Source organism: Gekko japonicus, unplaced genomic scaffold, assembly GCF_001447785.1.
Source record: "Gekko japonicus isolate JY-2015 unplaced genomic scaffold, Gekko_japonicus_V1.1 scaffold2479, whole genome shotgun sequence".
Classification (NCBI taxonomy): domain Eukaryota; kingdom Metazoa; phylum Chordata; class Lepidosauria; order Squamata; family Gekkonidae; genus Gekko; species Gekko japonicus.
The window spans coordinates 31,760-45,496 of NW_015160296.1; the positions used below are offsets into that span (position 1 = coordinate 31,760).

At 41.9% G+C, this 13,737-nt stretch overlaps 1 protein-coding gene across 1 annotated transcript in view; it reads left to right on the top strand.

Moving 5' to 3' along the window:
- Nucleotides 1–229: 229 nt before the first annotated feature.
- Nucleotides 230–13,737, top strand: part of LOC107114528 (coiled-coil domain-containing protein 91-like) — a 57,383-nt gene continuing 43,875 nt past the window's right edge. Inside the window, exons 1-2 of the mRNA XM_015416049.1 lie at nucleotides 230–271; nucleotides 2,921–3,028. Of these exons, the coding sequence (XP_015271535.1) occupies nucleotides 230–271; nucleotides 2,921–3,028 (150 nt within the window). The remainder of the gene's footprint in view (nucleotides 272–2,920; nucleotides 3,029–13,737) is intronic.

Genomic DNA, 13,737 nt, shown 5'->3' on the forward strand with positions numbered 1-13,737 from the left:
AATGCCAGGTAGCGGAGATATAAACTTTATAAAGGACACAAACACAAAGGTTTTTTTTTTACTTAAAATAAAAACATGTTTAAAACATTAGCACTCTGGCAATATTTTGTTTATTTAACAGTGTCTGATAACTGACACCTCTTGCTCTGAATTATTGCATCAAAATGTCTGTGCTGTTGCAATCTTGAGCATGCTGTTCAGGTGTGTATCTGTAAGCTGCAAACCTACAATGACGCAGCAGCAGCAGAACTTGAAGAAGCAGCGGAAGACAGCCAGTTCCACTGCAGGCCTGATAGAAGCCCTCCGGGGGCCTAATCCAGCCCATGGGCTGCATGTTTGACACCCTTGATCTAACTATTCTACATGATGGAACTACTCTATCAATAGTGGAACTGAAAATCGTGCAAAGTTGTGAGTGATGACTGAATCATATGAGGAGGTGCGCATTACATTTCAGAGGCATTTCTGCTCTCTTTTTCAACCCTGTCTTTAGTGCCAGGTTTTTCAGCAGATGCTATTTTAAGCTTTTTACTCACTTCCACTTAACTAGAGAAGCTAAACTGAAATGAATGCTTTATTCCAAGATATCTAACTAATGCTCTAGATCTCCAGTTTAGTTTCCAAATATGGCCATTTAGGAAATCTGTATCCTCTATGCATAAGGGTTGCTTAACACAATAAGGGTATTGCAGATCTACATCCGAAAAGGTACTGGCCTACACATAAAGTGTTTCTTTGTAGTTATGAACTAGATGAGATAATAGTTTTTCCTTCTGGTATCAGCCATTCTTTGCTCATGACATGGTACTTTAAAGTGAGGGGGGGGTTCTACGTGAGCTGGAAATCCTGACACCATGGATCTTGTCCATGGTTTGGAAACAAGCATCATAAAGGTTCACTTATTCATAAGCCAGAATTTATTAAATGCACCTATGGAGTATGAGCACATTTGAAGATTGATGTTGCAGCTATGTAATGACCCTACCTGGCCTATCAAATGTTGTAGTAAAACTTGAAGAATATTAGCAGTCTCACAGGTTTGTTGGCAGTGTAGACTAGCAGTTTAGTTTTATTCATTTGGGCATTTATATGCTACTATTCTCACAAAGCAGTTTACAGAAAATTCCAAAAATACTGTGACAACAACCGAGTGCAATTTAAATAAGGAAAACAAAGTTAAGCCTTGAATGTATTGCATTACTGCACTCTTTTCCAGTAACCATGACACTTGCACATAACTCGGGGTTAGAACCATGACTGCTAGGTTTGGTATCTGAAGAAATGTGCTTGCACACAAAATCTTATGCCTTGAATTAGGTCTTAAAGGTGCCGCTGGACTCAAGCTTTGTTCTGTTAGGTTTGTAAAACCTTCACTGAAATGAAGAAATGAAATTTCTTTTGTATGATTGTTGACTTATTTGCAGGGTTGCCAAACTCCAAATGTGGCCTAGGAGCTTGAGAGGGTGAATTCTGGCATTGCACCCCACTGAAGCCTCTCCCCCCATTACATCCTCCCCAAACTTCACCCCCAGATTGCCTGGAATTTGCTAACCCAGAGTTAAGAACTCTGTTAATTTTCCCATTGGGGAACAAGCTCAGATACTTAATGTTATGACAATTACTATGACGATTACTATTTTTCTAGTATTAATCCCCCCCCCCCCAATTTGCTACTGGATTACGTGAGCCATGCCTTTTCTAGTTATATTAATATTTGCAAACCCAAGTTAATTTTTGCTCCAACAGTAGGTGCAGTAGGTGTAAGCAAGCCCCATAGGGTAGGTAGCACACTCAGGGCTTCACTGCCCAGTTTTAATTGTGGATGTGTTGCAAGACTTCTAATATTTCTGCAGTTGTAATACATTTGCAGCACCACATACATGGAAAACATAGATGCAGCATCTTGCTTAATGCTTCCCACCGAGCATGTCTATTATTTTTCAAAATAAGAATCTATTTTAAGAGGTTTGGAATACTTTGCTTGCTTGCCCGTGCATGCCAGATTTCTGTTTTGTATAAAGAAAGCTGCTTTTTAGCATAATTTTAAACCATAAACAGTTCAGTACTCAGATCTGTTTAAACACTGCATTTTTTTCTGTGTGGAGTATTATATCTGTTGAATGTATATAGCACATCTTTTAGGGGGGAAACGTGGCACCATGGTATTTAAAGCAATGAAGTTCACACAGTGCCAGTCATGGAAAGATAAGAGAATTTGGTTAAAATGTAAAGGGTAGATACAATGTTAATCTCTTTTAATTGTGTTCAGTGGTTGGATCTCCCCTCCCCACAACAATTATAATTCTATCTGTATTTTGGTATTGTGGGGGGGGGATTGTGTGTGTTTGTGTGTTTTTTCTCCCCTCTGATTTTCACACTTCTGATTCCCAGTCTCTTCAAGGGATCAAGAACTATTTTGGGGGCACTGATTCTATATTTTCAAATAACTCATAATTTCCATCTGCTTTTACTTGACTTGTGGTTGTGAAGATCATGCTTGGCCCTGGGGATCTAACAGTGTGCTGAGAGGATGTGGAGCTTTGTCAGCCAGTGAAATATGTCTGGCTTCCACCCCTCCCCTTCCCCACTGGCTTTCCTGTGCCTTTCATCTTGTGTGGTCCAACTGAACTGGATACATTTCACAGTACTGCTCACCTTCCTTCTTTCTTATGTGTCTTTTATACAGACAGTTCCGTAGGGAAACATGAGGACCATCTTGAGAAATTCTGTATACCGAAAAATAAAATATATCCACATTTGTCTTAGGTGTCCCATATATCTGATCCATCTGATCAATATCAAATTGCAGTTGCTTACAAATGTTGCTTAATAGAAAACGTGTCAGGGGGAAAAACTGATTTCTAATGGCAGGCAGAGTGTCTACTCCATTTATGCCTGACTGCCGTACTGTTTCTTTCAGGCCTTGCTGCAGTCCACGGTCCAGCAGCGAGAAGAAGCTGTCGAAAAACAGTATGTATCTGCGATAGAAAAACAAGCACATAAGTGTGAAGAGCTCCTTAATGCTCAGGTAACTGCACTGTTGTGCATATCTTGACCGGGGTTCAAATAGCTATGTAAGCTGTCCTAGTGGCTTATGCGTCTTCCTTTTTTGTGGGCCCCCCTCCCAAAAACCACACTAATACCTCTGTTGTATCACAAACTGCTTTTGAAACTTCCCTCCATTCAGTTACTGTTTACTGTGTAACATAAGTGGTTGCAGTTAGAAACGTGTTAGGTAAGTATCTAGTTTGTGCTTTGGTCATATTTTTCCCCAATATGTATTCTTGCACTCTTCTTATAACAACTTGCTTGTGATCCTTGACCCTAGGGATGTCCGACCGTCCTCAACCAGGACCAGGGCCTCCTCGGTCCTGGCCCCGACCTGGTGGAACTCTCTGACAAATGACATAAGGGCCCTGCGGAACCTCATGCAATCCCATAGGGCCTGTAAGACAGAGATGTTTCGCCAAGCTTTTGGTTGAGGGTAGCAATGGTTACCTCATTGGCTGGCGCCCTTCCTTCTCCCCTCCCCCCCTTTCTTGCTCTGAATTCCCTTTCCCCCCCACCCCGAAAAGGGGCTAGCAGTCCAGAATTGGGGCAAATAATATCATAGGAAAATTGCTACCTTGGATTGTTTTATCTGTACTGTAATTTTTTTACTAAGTTATTCATTGAATTTTAATATTTTGTATATTTTATGGCATTATGCCTTGTACATCACCCAGAGCCTGGCATAAGCTGGACTGTTGCGATTAATACATCATCATCATCATCTTGTCTCAAGTACTTTGTGTGTGTGTGGGGGGGGGTTGACTGCCACTAGGGCTGCTGGACCTCCTACTGGAGCCCTATTTGTCCACTGTTGCTCAGAGCAGCAGCAGGACAAATTCTTTTTTAAAAGGTTATGTCAGCTGCGTTGCTGCATCACTTAGGAATCCCTGGAAATTCTATGGTTTTACCACTGAGTTTCCAGCAGTTGCTAGAGCTGCCCTACATCACTTCCAGGTTTTCCCCAACCACTAATCATCAGTGTAAAAATTATGTGTATCTATATGTGGACATAGACTTTTGAAACTGAGAAATGTTTCACAAGCAGTTTGTGATGAAGCTTGGGTGGCTCTTCCAATTAATAAGGGAAAGTCCCCTTGAGGATAACAAAAGCTGTTGGTCTCATTGGGAAGTTTACTTTGCAGTTTTTGCCAAAAAGCACAATGATCATGAAATTTCCACCCAGACATTTCCTTTCCATAATGTTGGGACACTTAAAACTACTCTGATGATATCATAATACACACTTGTGCAACTATTAGTTGCACTTTTCTTTTCATGTTAGTGGTCTAATTTCAATTGTTGGTCTTGCAGACAAAGTCAGGGCACTGTAAAGCACATTCTATAATCCACCCAAGAAACTTTATTTTATGATAGTGTTTAGGATACTATGATAGCCAACGGAAGAAGGTAAGGGTTTACTTATACTTATGATCTACTTGGTATATTTTGCAGTATTTAGGGCTGCCAAGTCCCCCCGGGGGGCGGATAATCCCCCGCTTTGGAGGCCCGATTTCCGCCGCCGCGGAATTGGGCCCCGGGGGAAAACCCACCCCAGCGTGCACGTCAGCCGGATGTGATGTGATGATGCCGGGCATGCTGGGGGCGGGGCCACAGCCATTTGAGGGGAAAACTCTATGTTTGAGGGGGGGAACTCTATGTTTGAGGGGAAAACATGCCGGGGCTCTATTAAATCTCCACAGGGTGAAAATCATACCACATCGAGAAATATAGCGGATATTTTCACAAAATTTTGTGAACAACTCTATACGTGATCTAATCCGACAATGGGCTGAATCAACACATATTTAGACTCGCTAGTTCCTCCGAAATCATTATCTGAAATACAAACATTGGCACTGGATAGTCCTATAACGAGAAAGGAGGTGATAGATGCAATCAAACAGACAAAATCTAATAAAGCTCCAGATATTGATGGCCTCCCGTATACAAAACATTTTGCGCTTCACTAACAGACCCTTTATTAGCCCTTTTCAACTCGGCCTTAAGATGGAATCCTACCACCATCCTAGTCAGAATCCTCAATCACAGTCATTCCCAAGAAAAATAAAGATCCATCAGACCCGGCATCCTATCGACCCATTGTGCTGATAAACAGTGATGCCAAGCTTTTTTCAATGATTTTGGCAAACCGTCTTAAGAATGTGGCCCCTGATATCATCAACACAGACCAGACGGGATTTATCCCAAATAGACAGATTACGGAAAATATACGACAGACATTGAATGTGATCTTAAAAGGCACGCGCTCCAAGGAACAATCCCTGATTCTGGCCTTAGATTTTGAAAAGGCCTTCCATTCCATTGAAATTTCATATCTACTTACACTGTTACAGTGCATGAGGTTTGGAGCAAACTTATTGACGGCCTTAAGAGCAATATACCAAAATTCTCGATCCAGGGTGAGGATAAATAATGTAAATTCAGCCTTCTTCTCTCCCACAAGAGGAACTCGGCAAGGCTGCCTGCTTTCGCCTCTCATATTCACGCTCGCCATAGAACCACTGGCGGAAGACCTCCGTAACAACAAAACCTTCAAGGGAGTTTCAATAGATGGAAAAGAACATAAGATGACGATGTATGCTGATGACATGGCCTTGTACGTCTCCAATCCATCATCATCTTTGCCGGCCATTGCTGAAATCATCTCCAGGTTTGGAAAGGTCTCGGGACTAAGACGGAACACAAACAAATCTCAAATTTATCCAATAATTATCCTGAAGAAGACCAGACTGGCCCTACAAGAAAGATTTACTTACAAATGGATAACATCAGAGTGGAGACACCTCAGCGTCCACATACCAATAAACTTTGACAAAATTAAGGAATGTAATTTCCATAGAACACACAAAGACATCCAAGAAAAAATACGGGAATGGAATGAAATTCAGCTGTCTTTGGCAGACAGGTTACAACTGATACAAAGTTTTATTTTTCTGTGCTACCTGTTTCTTTTTAGGGCAATCCCTATATATATTAGAGATAAGGAATTTATCAAATGGCAACGTACACTAACAAACTTTTTGTGGAACTCGATGAAATCAAGGGTGGACCACAGATATCTCACCAGACCAAGCTCCATGGGAGGTTTGGGAATTCCCTCATTACACAGATACCAACATGCGTAATAAAAATGCTTCAAAATGATCAAGCTACAAGCTGGTGCCACATTGAACAAGCTTACGTATGTCCCTTCTAACTTCCAGACATGATATGGATGCCCAAAGCAAATCGACCTAAAACCATAGTTGATAATGCATTCTTAAATGCCACGTTAAGAATATGGGATATGCACAGGAAAACATTGGCACCAAAGATATCCCCCCTGTCTACCTTCATCAATCAACCTTGGTTAACTCCAGGGTGAGAACCGGCTGCCTTTGAAAAATGGACGAATGCAGGACTTCACAGAATACAAGATATTGCCTCAAAAGGACACCTCCATTTGAAGAATTATTCCATTCTAAAATCTCCTGGTTAAAACTTTATCAACTCAAGAGTCTCATCGACTGGGCAAAAGAACAAGAATCATTCTCCAGACCCAAAACAGTATTTGAACGCATCCTGGAAAAAACACCTGACAAAACGAAAGGTGTCTTATCACTGATATACAAATTGCTGCTGGAAAAGGAACACGACAAATCTATGGCTATGTCTAACAAGATCGCTTGGAACAAGGACCTTCGAAGGGAAATATCTAACCAACAATGGACAAAGATATGGGACTCACAAGCTTGCAAATCTAGAATATTCTCCATAAGACTACAATTTTTAAAACTCCAAACGAGATGGTACCTCTCCCCGAAGAGATTAAGACATATGCAACCCACCTACAATCACCTCTGTTGGAAGGGATGCGGGGCGGTTAGTGATTTTTCCCACTGCTGGTGGGAGTGTCCAAAAATACAGTCTTTCTGGAAGCAAGTGATAGAGGAAATCACTGCAATCACTTCTCAAAGAACCCCTCTAGACCCAACAGTAATCTTATTACAACTAGGAGACGGAGGATCTCAGAATACCAACATGTCAAGATTGACCGTGGCAGCTGTTTGGAAGAAGAAGAGATTGGATTTATACCCCGCCCTTCACTTGGAGTCTCAGAGCGGCTTACAAACTCCTTTCCCTTCCCCTCCCCACAACAGACACCCTGTGAGGTGGGTGGGGCTGAGAGAACTCTGACACAAACTGCTCTTTTTCAAGGACAGCCGTGCCAGAGCTTGTGACTGACCCAAGGTCACATCAGCAGGTGCAAGTGGAGGAGTGGGGAATCAAACCCGGTTCTCCCAGATTAGAGTCCGCACACTTAACCACTACACCAAACTGGAAAGCCCCAGACCCACCAGATATCAAAATGTGGAGACAAAAATGTTGGAACCATTTTGTAATGGACAGGATTGCAGAAACGTACACAGATAGCTCACACAAACCCTCAACCACACACCCTACCTTTGTCAAAACATGGTTTTCATTTATACAATACATGGTAGAACATGAGATAATCCCTCACAGTCCTCAATACATAGAATGGCTGCACTTCTAAACTCTTTTTAACATTGATCTTTAATTATAATGGGCTATAATTATTAATTATTGAGCTTTGGAATGAAATGAAGTACTAAGTATAATAAGTCTGATTGCTGCACTTATGAATTTATGGTTAATGCTTTGTTTATGGTTGACAACTTCAAGGTTACATATTCTATTTAATTTGTTTAAAGGAAAAAACTTTCAATAAAAAGTGTGTTTTTTAAAAAAAGAATATTTTAAATTAATGTATTAGTTTAGAATAAATTGATGTATTTGTAATGTGTAAGTATGTAAACATTTGATTTTTTTTAAAAATAGTGTATTTTTCAAACCCTTTTTGATGGGGTAGTCTGTAAAATGGCTGCGAACTTGGGCTAGCGCTCTGTGTTGAAGCAGCTGCCATAATTTTTGGTTCTTGAAAACAATGATATCTACCCAGGGGTCATTTCGTAGAAAAAGAGGTGCAGGAGCTCATTAGCATACCTGTTATTAGCATATGCCACACCCCCTGACATCACCAGAAGCACCTGCGGGGCATCTGGAGAAGATCGGGCTGGGAAGCCAGGCATTTAATTCCCCCCCTCAGGGGGGCGGGCCTGGGCCCCTTACTGCCAGAGCACCGCTCTGGGGCACTCCAACAGGAAATGACCCCTGCATCTACTTCATCATGCTATTAAGGATTGAATGTAGTCCAGAAATTTGTCTGATCCAAAATTCATCTTTTACTGTAACTCAACCATTGCTGAGTTCTTGGAGATTTGAGAGTTCTTACATGTTTACTGAAAGTATCATTCTATTTATTTATCATGTATAGTCTGCCTTTCTCACTGAGACTCAAGGCAGATCGCATAATGTTAGTCTGAAACAACACATCAATATTAAACATGACATGTCAAACAATGCAAGAAATGCTAAAATTACAGAAGCAGAAACATTATGCAGTGAAAGCAGGGCCATAGGAGATTCATGACACAATTCATTTTCAGTGCTTCCTCTTCCAGTGGCCCAGTTCAAAAATTAACTCAGTGTTAAGCTGAACTAGTAAGCTTGTGCAGTCTTCCCTCCTCGCATGACATTCCTCCCTTTTCAATTTCAGAGTCTTCTGAGTTCACATACGTTTCACCTTCTTCCCTTTTCATTTACCTGCTCCCTTTCAACTTCAGAGTGAACCTGCTTCTGACTGTGGTTGCAAACCATGTAGCTGAGCACTTTGCATCATTAGTGAAAGAGCCAGTGCAGATATAATATGGACCCAAGTCAGTTCCACAACTGAGCCCACAGAGCTTTGGGACCCTTGCAGAACATGGCTGTCTTCTTTGGAACGTCAAGGGCGTAAGCGTTGATTTAGCAATGTATGTGTTGCATTTGAGCAGCATACTAGTAGAATAGATGTGTTCTGAGAAGCATTTGAGCCTTTAAGAGCTTTTTGAATTCCCTCAAGTATTGTCATATTCTCCAAAACAAGTATCCATGGTTCCTCTGTTAAAAAAAATCTCTGCAGTTTATCATTTAGAGCCCCTGAATTTAAAAAAATTGGCCATGTTCCTATCAAGACTATTGTTTCATTTGTATTAGAGAATATTAGACGTTGAGAAACAACATGCTATAAATAGAATAAAAAAGTTTATGTTCTATCCAAGTTCTATGAACAGGGTAACACCTATATCATATCTTTATAATTTGACAAATTATTAACACAGGAGAGATTTTACATTAATGTGATGGGATGCTTTGCCCTCTGCAGTTGTTGAGGGAAGATATAAAAAAATCGCCATGATGCTTCAGACACAGACTTAATATAAAAGAAATTGTAACCAGTTGTGGACATGATTAAATCTGTTTACGGTATCTTCTCTGAGTCACATTCCAGGAAAGAAAAGATTTTTTTTTATTCTTTTGATTTTTTTTTACAGGAATTGGGAAGAGCCGCAGGAACTATATTTATGTTTGACTGTGCATCAAATGTTTTCATTTAGAGCTGTTGTTCAAAAAACCTACGTCTACATTAGCGACTGTTGATTTGAGTTTAATTTTTACAATGTATTTGCTTTACTTTTTACTATTGGTGAATGAAAACTGTATATTCTTCCTTTAAGGCCTGGAACATATTCCTGTACTAATGCAGTGTTTTTTGTTTGAACTTTTGCCTGCATTGTATATGCATTAAAAATAATGCATGCAGAGCCACACATTAAGCTCCATGTGAGGATGCCACTGAAAAATGGCAATCCTGGGTCACTCTCTTCCTGTCATGGGCATGGATGAGGATGAGCTGACAGAGCCTGCAGAAACCACAGCTGGCCCCTCTGAAGCAGCAGAGGAGGATAGCTGGCAAGTGCCTGTAACAGCAGTCTTCACACCTGGCCCAGGTAAGAAGGAAGAACTGCAAGCTGAAAGTCCTCCTGACTCACCCCCACATGTGACTCGTTTTAAGGGAGCGACTGTGACAAAACTTAGCAAGCAGACAAAGAGAAGCCAGACTACAAGGGAGTCGCTCAGCCAGCCCAGAGTTCTAACAGGAGCCTGGCCAATCGTGCAGCTGGCTAATTGGTAGCAGCATTTAACTCCACACTCCACACTCCCTTCATGGAAGCAACAAGTCAGCTTTCTGCTGCTAGCATCCACTCCGGCTCGGCTTTTGCACCTAGACCTTTGGACCCCCTGGCTTTGGACTTGGCTCTGTGTTCCTGGCTCCTGACCCTGGCTTTGGCTTGTTCTTGACTCCCTTTGATTGGCACCCCAGCCCGTGACACTTTCCCCCTTTTGACATACTTAGCCACTTTGTGGCATCATCATATTATGCACTTCTTCATCTCTGACAGCAGCTGCCATTCAAATGGTATGGAGAGAGGGGTTTATCGAAGTGTGTCATGACAAGCACAATTACCTTTATTTTATTTGCATTATTTATAATCTGCCTTTCTCACTGAGACTCAGGGCAGATCACACTGTGAAAATCAAATAGAGTCATCAAGCTGGAACATCCACTAAGAAAAGCCAATAGGGTTTGGATTCAGATACCTGAATGCAGAACGGAAACAAAGCATAAACAATAACATGTTAAATGATGCAGAAATTACATAGTAGGATTACACTATATAACACGGTATGAACTATACTGTATGTACTATTGTAGTCCACAGTCTCTCTCCCTTTTCCCAAAACTGATTTCTCAAACATTTTGTTACAGTACAGCACTATTACCTATGTAGAAAGGCCTGAATAATTCAGTTTTGCTTAGTTTGCAGAAAACCATGAGAGCTGGAGCTCTCCTAACCTCATCAGGCAGACCATTTCATAAAGTGGAAGCCATGCCAGAGAATGCATGTATATGGGCAGTTGTTGATTTTACTTGTTTTCAGGGTCACACTTGTAGGAGACCCTGTTCGGGTGATCAAAGCTGTTGTGGTAGATCAGGAGGGGAGGTCCTACAGATATGAGGGACCAAGCCCATGAAGGGCTTTATGTGTGATAGCTAGTACCTTGAATTGAGCCTGGTGCCTGATAGGCAGCCAATGAAATGACAATGGAGTGACCATGCCACAGGAGTAGGTTGTGGGCATCTTAGGTCTAACAGTTCTGCACTGGGACAATACTGTTGCCCTAGTGGCCTCTTGTTCCTTTTTCTAGGAATAACAAACATGTTATTTGGATTAATATTACCTAGGGTTGCCAGGTCTTACCTGGAAGTGACATCATCACACCGGGCACGTCATACAGGGGGCGCACTATCGTTTAGGCGAAAACTCTATAGTCACCATAGAGTTTTTACCCAAATGCTAGAGCGTTCCCCCGCATAATAACATCTCCAGGTGACATCATTGTGCCAGGTATGTTGGGCACATTGGAGCTCTTCATGGGTGGGGCTCCCCTTGCCGGCCAGATGGGTGGCAGTAAATTGGGGCCCCCAAAAGCGGGGAAACTCCACCCCCATCGGGGGGATGGCAACCCTACCTGTAGCGCAGCTTGAGAGACTGTATTAAGAGGAGGAACAAAGCAAAATCACTCACCCTTCTTTTTTACTGAGGATATGGGAAGTTCAAGAAGAAGACAGGAGGATGCCACAATTCCTGTTGACCCCCACTCCCAGTATACCCCTGTGGTGCAGTGAGGACCCCTGACTCTCAGTCAGAGAATTTCAGGAAGCTGCAGGGGTAAGATCAAGGTGGGTTTGTTGTGCTAAACCAGTACCGGGAGCTTTTCCATGGGATCAAGCTCTGTCTTCATCTAAAAAAAAATTTTTTAGCCTGGGGGCCCTTTGCCACTGAAGTTTCATAGCTCAGGTTGTCTATTGACCTGGCACTGCTGCTGATGAAATAATATTTATTTATTTTACAAAATTTACGTCCCACTTTTCTGCCCTCACAAGAGCCACCAAGACAGCTAACAAATTAAAACACACGTGATAGAATCACATTTTAAAACCATTAAAACTGTAGTATAGTATCGCAGAGGATTTAATTCATTCTTTGAGCAGCTTCCAAAATAGAGGGTGGGTTTTTAAAAAAACCTGAGAGCTGTTTCTTGCCATTTTTCAAATCTCCATGCAGACATTTCCAACCTCCTTTGGACATGAGACCATGCAGTCAAGGTATTCTGGCAACCCCCAGATCATGGTGTTACTCCAACTAAGCCCATGATTAGCCAGCTCACAGGCTGTGTTGGTCAACCTGGTCATATCTCCATGACTTGGAACTGACCCAAGAAGACAAAAAAACTAAAACACCCCTCCCAAAAAAGCACCTATATGAGCCAGCCGTAATTACAGTTTTGACAATATATTATTATTATTATTATTAGTGCATTACTGTTGCTGGCACTGTATCTCAAGTAGGCATGATGTGAACCACACTGATAATTTCTCACGCACTCAGTTTTTGAATCTTGCAATCTTATTTAAATACATGTCCTCCCACAAAAGCAATGCAGCCAGAGCCGAATGCACATAGTGAGACTTTGTTCTGTTAAAGCCATAGAGCTGGTGCATTAAGGGATGAAGTCCCAGTTCAAGGTCTCAGTTCAGCCATCAGCAGGCAGGGGTAAACATGGTGATAGTTGTGTTATTCTTGAAATGAGAGAAATCTAAGCCATGTTAGCTCACAACCAGTTTCTGAAGAAGAGGGTGTAACATTTATTCTGCACAGCTTATTTTCAAATACTTCTTTATCCTTTAAATTTTGGAAACCTTTGTATGTAGCGGTATATTGATATGTCTAGAGTTCTGGTAAATAATAAATTGTTTCCATTTTGCCACTGAAACCATGGCTTATCTTAACTAGGATTATCTTAAATCCAGAATTCAGCCAGCAGAGCATCCCTCAATCCTGGTTTCTGTTGGCAAAATGCTGATTACGGCACCTTGCCATTTCCCCCGCCTTCCCCACAGAGACCCATCTGCTATTTCCAGCCTGTGTCGTGTTGCCCAACTAATGGAAAAGCCTCACAGAAGCACCAAATTTCAGCCACTGTCAGCATGACTTTTGCTTGGCAGGCCAGCAGCCGAAACCACAGCAAGGAAGGTTGGTAGGGAAAAGCACTTTGTCAGGTCATTCTTGCTGGGTGCCTCTGTAGCAGGAGAGTGCGAAGTAGTGATGTAACACCCCACACACACTTTTCCAAAGGTACATTTTGTCAGTCCTTAAAGAGGCACAAAGAGGGGAGGGAATTTGGCAACATCTAAGCCAGCTAAATAAGTGTTTAGTAACCTTTCCCCCACAGTCCCATCTCCATCTTTGGTCTCTCAGTCTCACATGCTCATCTCTCACCTGGCTGCAATTTTAACCTCCCAGCCCTCCTATTCAAGGTCATTCTGTCTTTTCTCAAGACATGATAAAGCAGTTTCTCCAGAGCCTTGTCCAGTTTTACCCTTCAGTGTTCCCTCCTATTCCTGAGTGGAAGCTCCAGCTTGTCCTCCCACAACTGACAGGAAAGCCTTTTAAACCCATTGCAACTTATAACCTAAAAAGTATTTTCACAAAATACCAGGCCCATAACCTGGATTTATTTTATCTTGGGGAGCTCCGGGGTTCTGGGGGGGCTACTGGTGCCAGAGGGACTTACTTTAAAATAAAATTTAAACCTTACAAGGGGAGGAAGATGGCGGGCTGGCCTCGTTGCCGGCTGGGTGAGTCTTCTTCCTGC